Source organism: Nanorana parkeri, unplaced genomic scaffold (assembly GCF_000935625.1).
Source record: "Nanorana parkeri isolate BGI_ZX_2015 unplaced genomic scaffold, ASM93562v1 scaffold257, whole genome shotgun sequence".
NCBI classification, from domain to species: domain Eukaryota; kingdom Metazoa; phylum Chordata; class Amphibia; order Anura; family Dicroglossidae; genus Nanorana; species Nanorana parkeri.
The window spans coordinates 1,294,419-1,305,659 of NW_017306525.1; the positions used below are offsets into that span (position 1 = coordinate 1,294,419).

At 43.8% G+C, this 11,241-nt stretch overlaps 1 protein-coding gene across 1 annotated transcript; it reads left to right on the forward strand.

Moving 5' to 3' along the window:
- Positions 1-8,633, forward strand: LOC108787374 (tubulin alpha-1 chain-like). Its single transcript, XM_018556908.1, has 5 exons — positions 1-181; positions 3,596-3,818; positions 4,607-4,755; positions 5,927-6,607; positions 8,265-8,633. Exons 1-5 carry the CDS (start codon positions 179-181, stop codon positions 8,556-8,558), a joined length of 1,350 nt encoding a protein of 449 aa, XP_018412410.1. The 5' UTR covers positions 1-178; the 3' UTR covers positions 8,559-8,633.
- Positions 8,634-11,241: the final 2,608 nt, after the last annotated feature.

Sequence of the window (11,241 nt, forward strand, 5' to 3'; positions counted from 1 at the left end):
TCCGGTGGTATATTAGACATTTTCTGGGCGGGAGCAGTCAGTTGCTGTGTTGGCGGAGACCCGTTGCGCGTCTACAGTCAACGGAGCCGGGGAAAGTCGGTTTACGTCTCAGTGACATTGCTGGTTGCGTGTCTTCAACTTCTATCTTTCTGCCGCGCGACTTTGAGAAGCTATAAATATGGTGAGACGGCAGGGGGGTGTAATAAGCCGGGGTTGGGGGCTCAGGATAGTGGCGCCAAAAATAGTGGGCTGTCATTAGAGGGTAGTGCTTTTATTAGTGCATGTTCTTCAGGGTCCCGTTCATCAACGTAGTATAGGTTCATTATATGACGCATCCCTTCATGTGTGTAGATGTATTAGAGCCTCTTATGGGGAAATTCTATAAAGGCTATTCATGTTCCTAAATAAAAGTGCTTACATTTCCTGCTGTTCCAATACATCTAGCAACAATACCTCTGTCATGATGCAGTAAGTGGGGTTTTATAGGTGCCCAGGGCCGTGTGAGGCATGGTAGAAATAGCGTATCTATACACTGCAAAGTTCCAAAATGGAGTAATATCTCGTGGATGTGCGAGATGGTTTTTTGCTGGGAAGCCGGGTGGTGGAAGTGACAAAGGTTGCATGACAAGGGGCGTCTGCCTGTACTGGGTGGGGTGATGACGTAGATCTGTGGAGGATGGCTCCGCCTTCTGGACAGGATAAGCCGGTTTGAGCTGCTTGTGCTGTCATTGAGTGATCTTCAGGGCAGGGCACATTTATGACACATTTGAGCCTCCTACACTGGCTTTGTCAAACCTGCATTTAGTTCACGTTTCTGTACACATTGTATGTCATTAAATTTCAATGGTATGTTTCAGACTTGTTTTTTTCTTATCTGCATTTATTTTTTGCTGTTTAGAAGAAAATAGAATTTGTGTGTCTGGGATACGATCAGAAGCTCTAAACCCATGTAGCTGAGGCTTTAAGCAGGAACGTCTAAACACAGCAAAGTGTGCAGCAGCATAAAATGTATACTTTGCAGAGGTTTCCTGGGTCTAGAGAAGCTAAAATGCAGGGTTGGCAGTTCATTACGTTTAACTGTTTCACATACAGCCAGTTGTAAAATATAATTTTAATGTTAAGATTCTTGCCAGAGGATGCAGAAAATAATACCTGGGTATTTAAAGCCTAGACTGGCTCTGGAAAGGTTGTAACCATTCCAAGAAACGTTTAGCTATAGAAACACTTTAGGTTAAAATCTGATACCCCTGAACTATAATTGGTGGTGTGAACATCTGATTTAAAAGATGGGCTGTAAGGGTTCCCTCATTGGGGCTACCCCTGTACTGCTTGGGGTTAGCTGCTTGCTTTTGTCTAGGGGGATACTTTAAAGCAGTTTTACTTGCCTGATCCTTGTTCCCGGTGCTTGCTTTTTTCTCCCCCACACACTCTGGCTTTGGAATGCCCCTCCATTGTCCTCTTGTCCAATGAAGACCTATTGGCCATGCATTAGATGTGATGACCTCAGGGGACAAGAGGCTGCAGGGATCAGGTGTTAAGTAAAACAGTGTTAAAGATTTCTCAGACAGAAATGAGCAATTAAACCTTGCGGTGTGGCGATAACCCCACTTTAGGTGTATTACGCCCTTTTTTTTTAAAGCTGGCCACACATAGGTATGCCTAGATCTAGCTTGGTTAGATCCCAGGTGTGCTTATGATTCGAGGAGGGGGTCCATAAGTTTTATCTCACAGGGCTGTAGCAGGTGTCAAACTGCTGAGGTGGGAACTAACTGCTTTCTGTCCTTTTTATGAAAACCAAACTGTAGCCTATTTAAACTTTCATGTGTCCAACATCTAAACGCACCCCTGCCTTTGTCTTGCTCGCCATCTGCCTTACACAAGTACGCATTTAGACAGGATCTGATTAAAGTCCGATACTAAGGGTGCATCTTTATACCCTTTGTGTATAGCTTGATATGGTCGAGGGCCCATTCACACAGCTGAATTGTGGTAATTGCACAATAAGGTACTGTGTGTTGCAGCCCACAACCCGTACTGCAATATGTGGTGGGAAACGAATGCATGCATTAGTTGTTCAAGCTTCAATGCATGGTAAGTTTGTACTGCAACGCCGCATGGCTGCCAGGAGGTATTGCGGTGCCAATGAAAATCTGTGGCAATGCACCGTTACACAAGACTCCACGCTAGGTGTGATGGTGTGTGCTGAATGCACAGGTACCATGTGAATGGGTCCCAAGAGCCGGTTTCTTTTGTTGCTGTCAAGAAACATTGGTTTGTTAACCCCTTCACGACTGAGCTAGTTTTCAGTTTCTGTTCATAAATGACTGACACACTTACATTTTTGCTGTGTGATTCTTCCACAGCAGTAATATACTTTCTTACTAAATGTACCCACACATATTATATATTGTTTTTTTAGAGGACGTATAGGGCTATATAATTATATCAAACATGTGTACCTAACGTCTCACTTAAGTTTTTTAATAAAATATTTTTTAAAAATGAGAAAAATGTAAAGAAAACACTTTAAAAAAAAAGTTTTGATTAATTTTTTTAATAATTATAACGTAGTACATGATATGTAGCCCTGTACCCCCTTTTCCACTTACAGAGCTAGGTTATTGTTTTTCTTTTAAATAAATATTCATGTAATTTTATTGGTATCTATCTACCAGTAGCTGCCTTATTTCCCTCCCTCGGCTTATATTCGGATCAATACTTTTTCCCAGTTTTTTGTGGTAAAATTAGGTACCTCGGCTTATATTCGGGACGGCTTATACTCGAGTATATACGGTACGCAATATACAATTTTTGCTTGCATTGTGTGTGAATGAGGCCAAAAGGTCTTTGATCCTGCTCAGACGATCAGAAGTGATACATTTCAGGCACAGGGATATTACAATGTATCATAAACATTGGGCCAGTCTATCCAGAGGTCAAACCGAATAGAAGAGAGGTGAGTCAGGGCTTGTTCACACCGAAAGCATGTGCGTTCCAGAATTCAATGCACCGCCACACTCCCTCCCTCCCTAAAACGCGGGGAGAAGTTTCTTAGTGATTGCGGTGCATTCCAGCAGCTACTGCTCTGGAACACGCGCGCTTTTGGTGTGAACAAGGCCTCACTCTGCTACCTCACTGCTATCTTGTAGCTGTCAAATACGTGATCGCTATTTAGTTACGGCTTTTATTAATGAAAGAAGCTTTTACAAAAGATTACCTATTTAATGCCTCAACACTGAGGCATTCATTAATGACTAGTAACTGATTACAGAGCCTTAAATAACTCGTCACGTACAGTGTACGTGGCCAGTCATATAGGCACTTCGTGGTGGCAAAAAAGGGGCTAATTATATTTGTCTGGGCATGTGTAGTAGGGGCATGAAGACCGAAAGGCCTTTCAGGGGACTGGGACTAGTTTGTTAGATCTGTGCTGCATTTGTAGGATAAGAAACCTGTAAAAATGAAATTACCACCATACATATGGGGCAGGGATCTTTCCTTGCTGAAGAAATCATGTCACTAACTTCATTTGGTGCAGGAATTGTTTCAGTCTTCAACTTCTATAATTATGCAGTAAACTGACTTTCTTTTACAGCGTGAGTGTATATCCATCCATGTTGGTCAGGCTGGAGTTCAAATTGGTAATGCTTGCTGGGAGCTATACTGCCTGGAGCATGGTATCCAGCCTGATGGGCAGATGCCAAGTGACAAAACAATTGGTGGAGGAGATGATTCTTTCAACACATTCTTCAGTGAGACTGGTGCTGGGAAACATGTGCCCCGAGCGGTGTTTGTGGATCTGGAGTCTGCTGTTATAGGTACTTTTAACAAAATGAATGTACTGTCAGTAACGCTTCTATAACTTTATTTATTTTTGTGTATGGTTAGGTTTTACTTCTGTCAAGTTGCTGTATTTTGAGTTTTGGATAGTGGTGGGAAGGATTTAAAATTTCAGTGGTAGGGACTTTAACTACATGTATTAGAGTTCAAGCAAACAGTCAAGACATTAAAGCTTTTTTTTTTTATTTGTGGTGGTCAGGCTTGCTAAAACAACTTTAATTCCTCATTCTCAAGTGGCATCCAGACCAAACCCCCCCCCATGGGTGCCTCCATAAGCTAGCCAACGGCTGTAGAGGCACATGTATGGGTACGGCGATGCCTGCACCCAGCTATGTGCATCCACACACAGCATGTGGCTGGCCATGCCCCCACCCTTGCAGTCATAACTTGACTTGACAGCAGGACCCTATGTACCCTCCCGCACAGCCAATGCATCTTCCTGGTTGCGGTGGAGGAAACTAGTGGCTGCTGGTAAGTGTGTAGGAGATGGGGCTGTTAGAAAAGTGCTGGATGCCTTGATGCAGAGAATGCACTAAGGGGAAAAAACCCAGCCTTTTAATACTATAACTAAAGTAACGTGTCAAGCTTTGTGAATTGAGCCTAATCTTCCTGTAAGATGCCATACCTCACTGCAGGATTTCTTGTTGCTACAAAGTCTGGCCCTTAATGTTGCTGCAAGTCGGCACAAGACATAGTAAAAAGGCCTGTTTTTGTATGTTCGTTTTACTATGAGCTTTTTTTTCTAATGCGTGTACTGTCTTTACAGATGAAGTTCGAAATGGATCCTACCGGCAGCTATTCCACCCAGAACAACTTATTACTGGTAAGGAGGATGCTGCCAACAACTATGCTCGTGGACACTACACAGTGGGAAAGGAAATTATAGATTTGGTATTGGAAAGAGTGAGGAAGCTGGTGAGTATTGTCTTCTGGTTTAAAAATTAGTGCATTCCTTGCTGTTGCTGCTCTAAAATTTGTGACGTATGAAGAGCTGGTGCATATTCATAACGGTACACTAATGCGCACTACAATGTGCCGTGTACTAGCATGCATTGTAGTGCAGTGCCAAAAACACTGCATGCATGGCTCTGTTAACCCATCCATTTTTTTGGCCCTCCAAATGCCTATCTTAATGCACTGGCCCAGGCTGGTGTGAATGGACCCGTGCACAGCAGTAGGTTTGTTTTAAAATATTGCTGTACTCTAGCAAAATGTATCGGTTCCTAGCCCATGGAAAGCAAGCTTGTGCAGCTGCCACATCAATGTACATCTTCTACAAGAACAGAAAAATGTCTGCGGCTCTGCATTTTTAATGCGAGTATAGTAATATCAGCCATCCCAGGTCTTTTGTGTACCACAGGACATAACCCTTAGGTTATAGAGATGAGGAAAGGTTCTGGTGTTAAAGTGAAAACACTACACCTCCATAGACTCGCTACAAGGTGGAAGAAAAAAGCGCTAGTGCAGCCACTACTTCTAAGAAATGGTAAGCTGCTATATATGCAGCGCGTTTTCGTTGCTTTTTGACGCGTTCATGCATTTCTGGACAAAATGTGACATGCAGTATTTTTTTCGGTCCTGACCGGAACGGACTGCGCTCATGAGAACTGAAGCCCATAAAACACATAGGGATGCATTTTGAGTGCATGAGCGCACTTGACTACTTAAATAGTTCAGGTATTGGGGAATTTAATTTGTTGTAGGTACACATTTTTTACATGTGTGACCAAATACAGCATTGTGTGTGTGTATATATATATATATATTGTCTTGCACTCATTTCCTAGCTTTGGCTCAATGAAAAAGTCTTGGCATTTTGAACCATAAAATGTCACTAATGTGTTGGCTTGTCCTGCTTTCATTATTGGATAGCTTTAAAAAGAGGGCCACAAGCATATCTTAACACTTTTTTAAGGAGTATCCAATATTCCTTTTTGGAACCTGTACCAACATGCAGGTTATCTGAGTTTCACAAAACCCTTACTCTACGTCTTTATAAAAGGATTCAGAACCACTGTTTACAAAATGAAGCCTGTACTTTTACAATTGTCTAAACACCTAATGTTGTGTTTGTGTTTCTCCTTAGGCTGATCAGTGTACTGGTCTTCAGGGCTTCCTGATCTTCCACAGCTTTGGTGGGGGTACAGGCTCTGGGTTCACATCACTACTCATGGAGCGACTGTCTGTGGATTATGGCAAAAAGTCCAAATTGGAGTTTGCTATCTATCCAGCCCCACAAGTGTCCACAGCTGTAGTCGAGCCATACAATTCCATATTGACGACTCATACAACACTGGAGCACTCGGACTGTGCGTTTATGGTGGATAACGAAGCTATCTATGACATCTGCAGGCGGAATCTTGATATTGAGCGCCCATCATATTCAAACCTGAATCGTTTGATTGGCCAAATTGTGTCTTCTATTACAGCATCTTTGCGCTTTGATGGGGCCCTCAATGTGGACTTGACAGAATTCCAAACTAATTTGGTGCCTTATCCACGTATCCACTTCCCTTTGGTCACTTACTCACCCATTATTTCAGCTGAGAAGGCTTACCATGAGCAGCTCTCTGTCTCTGAGATAACAAATGCCTGCTTTGAACCATCAAATCAGATGGTGAAATGTGACCCAAGGCATGGAAAATACATGGCATGTTGTATGCTGTATCGAGGAGATGTGGTGCCAAAAGATGTGAATGCTGCAATAGCTGCCATTAAGACAAAACGCTCTATTCAGTTTGTGGATTGGTGTCCAACAGGTTTTAAGGTAAACTGTTGCATTTTACTTATGTGTTTCATGTCAAGCAGCTACCATGTAAATCTTGAAAAGGTTTTGCATGCTTTAATAATTGTCGACGACAAAACACTGCTGCCCTGATGTATTAGCCTTGGGTCTGACATTCACTTGAAGCCAGCGTAGGAACCCTACAAGAATAAACATCCCCTCAGCAACATACACGCCTTCTCTTCGGAATCATGAATTGGAGCAGCTTGGAAGCAAACCTGCCGAGTGTGAAGAGGCTAGACTAAACTTGTGGTGGTTAATACAGAGGATGCTGCAGGCTGCCATTTCTAGTGTTTTAGGGCTTGTTCACGCGATTTTCTGCTCCAGATGTGGAGACGCAGTGCAATGCATGCAGCGCGTTTTTTGACTCGTTTTTATTTATTTTTTGTGGGAGTGGTGCTGTCAGTATGTTAGCTGCAGCGCGTTTTCGTTGCTTTTTGACGCGTTCATGCATTTCTGGACAAAATGTGACATGCAGTATTTTTTTCGGTCCTGACCGGAACGGACTGCGCTCATGAGAACTGAAGCCCATAAAACACATAGGGATGCATTTTGAGTGCATGAGCGCACTTGACTACTTAAATAGTTCAGGTATTGGGGAATTTAATTTGTTGTAGGTACACATTTTTTACATGTGTGACCAAATACAGCATTGTATGCCAGGGGAAAAACACTACCCTGCAATGCCAGCATTTGGTTTATGCAAGGGCTTGTTAACACAATGTGGGGACTTATTAAAACCGGAGCAGTTGCTCTGCCGTTCATTCAATTAAGCTTTGAAAATGAAAGATTGAAGCTGATCAATCAAGCTGTTCTTGATTTCTGCCTGCTTCAGTTGGATACATTTCCATTCTATACCAATTAAAGGAGAATTATGAGGCGAGTGATTTTCACTCATCCTCATAATCTGAGCAGACCTGTGGCAATGAAACTGTCACAGGTCGGCTCAGTAGATCGGGAAGTGAGCGAACAAATACAGTCACTCGCTTACTTCTCGATCTATCCCTGCAGAGAGCCGTGACTGTCACTCGCAGCTCTCTGCAGGGATTCCCTCTCCGATCCTCCAGCGCTGACTGGCGAAACAGACGGGGGTGGGCACAGCTGGCTCTGCCTCTAGATAGGCAGAGCCAGCTGTCAATCCCGCAGCTGGGTAGGTCCAGACAGTATTGTCAGGATCCGTCCCGGCTGCGGCGAGCTGTAACCCGTGGTATACTGAGCTTTGGGTGATGGGGAGGACGCTAGTTTGTGTCCTCACGTTACCCTTAGGAGAACTATGGGGAAAAGCCCTGACCCCCATAGTTCTCCATTAAGCTGTGACTTTTCTGCACGCTGCTGCGTGTGTCTGGGGTGAACAGGGCATATGAAAAGCGGCTCAATGCACATGGTGTGAACAAGCAAACATTCTTTATTTTGTAGAGGCAGTTGCATAATGTTATCCTACATCTGCTCAAAGTGGCCAACATCTGCAGTACAGTTTATGCTTATGTATGTTGGGTGGAAAGGGATGGCTCTTGTATGACTGGCCAGAAGCACAAATTGTTAGGGTAAGGTACTATACACATGCTTGACATATTCTGTGACTGTTATTTATCCAATGAATATGGTCTCTTGTTAGTAACTGTTTTCCAATTTGTTGCAGGTCGGCATAAACTACCAACCACCCACTGCTGTTCCTGGTGGGGATCTGGCTAAGGTTCAACGAGCAGTATGTATGCTAAGTAATACCACAGCCATAGCTGAGGCATGGGCACGTCTGGATCACAAGTTCGACTTGATGTATGCAAAGCGTGCTTTTGTTCACTGGTATGTGGGTGAAGGCATGGAAGAAGGAGAGTTCTCTGAAGCACGGGAGGATCTGGCTGCTTTGGAGAAAGATTATGAGGAGGTTGGCACAGACTCTGTGGAGGGAGAGGATGATGGTGAAGAATACTAATACTGACAAGGCTTTATGGAAGTGCCTTTTTTTAATGAAAATACCTTCTAATCATGGCTGCTTTGAATAAAGTTTCCATTAACGAACTTGTGTTTAACTGACTGCTTTAGGATTAATCTTTTGGACACAACTAGTTTACAGAAAGCTGTCTAACTTTCTTTCATAAAGCATTTGTTGTATGTCATCTAAATATGTTAGACCTATTGGGACATCATTGCTCCCACCTGACTTGAAGTGGTATTGTTGCATCCCAAAGTAAAAGTACTTGCCAAAACTAATTACATATACTTTTTTTTCTTAACGGGACAGGTGATTTTTTTTTTTTTTTTTTCTTCTCTAAAACAATACAGATTAATGATTTTAGGGCAGTTTCTTTAAAAATTATGAATTAACTCCCATCCATGATTATTTATCAATACAGGCCTGCACATCCCATCAATCTATGATTCTACAGCAATGGAGAATTGCAACCGGCAATCATGGATTGCTGAGATTTGCAGTCCTCTATAGCTGGTTGCCATTCTCTATTGCATTTGATTATCACTGTGACCTACACCAATAAGAGAATAGGTAGCCACAGTATAAACGTTTACCTTACCTGGTCTCAGGAGGGTATGGCATAGGACTTTTTATACATTGCGCTGTATAGAGTACAACAAATCCCAGCAATAATACATTCTACAGCGGAATACCACCAGCTAAAGAGGAGTACAACAAATCCCAACAATAATACATTATACAGTGGTCCAATGCCGAATACCACCAGCTATAGAGGACTACAAAACCCAGCAATAGTACATTCTACAGCGCAATGCAGAATACCACAAGCTATAGAGGAATACAACAAATCCCAGCAATAATACTTTGTACAGTGGTCCAAAGCCGAATACCACTAGCCAGGGCTCAAAATTTCAAGTCCTAAGCTACTAGCCAAAGTTACTTGCCACCAGTTGCCCCACCTAACCCCGGCCTTAACTCATCGGTGTGACGCAGAGTATAAAGATCAGTAACAATGCACAGTACAGAAGTCAGTGGTGCAATGCAGAATACAGAGGCCAGCAATGTGACGCGCAGTACAGAGGCCAGCAATGTGACGCGCAGTACAGAGGTCAGCAATGTGACGCGCAGTACAGTCAGCAATGTTATATAATAGGAAACCAGCCTTACCGAAAAAGTAGTAAACCTGCAAAGCAGGTGGGTGCTTGTAGCGACCACGGATGGCACCATGAGCAATATAGAAGTAGTAAAAATTGTCACCAGCACACCACAATATTTACAGCAGAAAGTCCCTTAATGACAAATTGCCATTCAGTACAAGCGCTTTCGGGATCTATGAAGTACCCCTTCATCAGACTCATTCTGAGCCTGATGGTCAGCAATTTGACGCGCAGTACAGAGGTCAGTATGTAACGCAGTGCAGAGGTCACAAAGAAAGTACAGGGACTTACAGTTGCTTTGACCTCTTCTGGTGATGGTGGGGGAGCAGCGAGGTTGCCTGCACGTCCAGCCGGCTCCAGGTGCTCTCCCACAACTGCGGTACAGCAGTCTTCCTCTCCCACCAATGGCAGCTGAGGTGGGCGGAGGAAACTGCTGTGGCCCCCGAGGAGCCCAATCGAAGAGGGCACAGAGGATGGCAGTGGAGCTTCTTCTTCTCTTCTCCCCGCCACCGCAGTCTTAAAGAGGCCCCCTCCCAGTCCACATCTTTCGGACGTTATTAATCTGAGTTGCCCCACTCAGTATGCCCCTCGCTTGCGGCCATATTGAGTGGGGCACTAAGATTAATAATGTGCTGGATTAGTCTGGGCCTGGGGGCAGGGTGGCAATTGCCCCCCAAGCCTCTCTGATGCCTTTGCAAACGCCCCTCCACCGCCGCCATAAGCATTTAATCTCTCCCCTCTCGGTCGCTCTGCTACTGCAGCGGTCAAGAGGCGAGAGATGAAGTCCTTGCGGTGGCGGAGGGCGTTTGCAAAGGTATCATCTTTCTCCTGGTGATGGACTACAATCTCAATACAAACTAGTAGTCATCACTGGAGCCATTTTTTAAATTGTATTTTTTATCCAATTAATCAAACTTAATCGGCTAACTAATCAATTTTGAAAATAATCGTTAGCTGCAGCTCTAGTATGGCAGGCTCCAGAAGGAATGCGATGGTCACTCGGACTGCGGTTTTGGGCCGCTCCAGGGCTCTGCATATGGGTACCGGGCCGAGCACGTGGCATCTGGGGCTCTCCTGTTCTGTGTGTCGGGAAGTAAAAGGCAATGTATGGCTAGACCAGCACTGTCAAAGACAGCTGCCTGAGGTCGCTGGGAAGTAGTCGGACCTCCAGGCAGCCAAACTAATTTAAAGGGCTGGTATTGGGGCATGTTCAGAGTACAAGAACTTGTAAAAAAAAATGCCCTTTATTGGCCCTGATACCAGTATTGGGACATCCCTAATGAAAGCCTCCAGATTTCTGCAGCCACAGGTTTCTCTAGTTACTGTGGGCATATACCCAAAACGTATTGAAGCTTGGAATTGCCAAATGAATTGATTCGTTATTACACACTGCTCAAATACAAAACAATTACAAAAAAATAAAAGTAATAATTACTAGTGCTTCTGAACCTTGCTGCCATTTCTACCTACTTGCACTCCAACAACTGCCACACCAGTATAATGTACCTCATGTAATGCATGTTAAA

What these genes read in the sequence shown, in the direction of transcription:
- LOC108787374 (XM_018556908.1), top strand. An exon ending in TGGAAAGAGTGAGGAAGCTG is followed by an intron (nt 4,756 to 5,926) that starts GTGAGTATTGTC and finishes GTTTCTCCTTAG; the next exon opens with GCTGATCAGTGTACTGGTCT. An exon ending in GGTGTCCAACAGGTTTTAAG is followed by an intron (nt 6,608 to 8,264) that starts GTAAACTGTTGC and finishes AATTTGTTGCAG; the next exon opens with GTCGGCATAAACTACCAACC.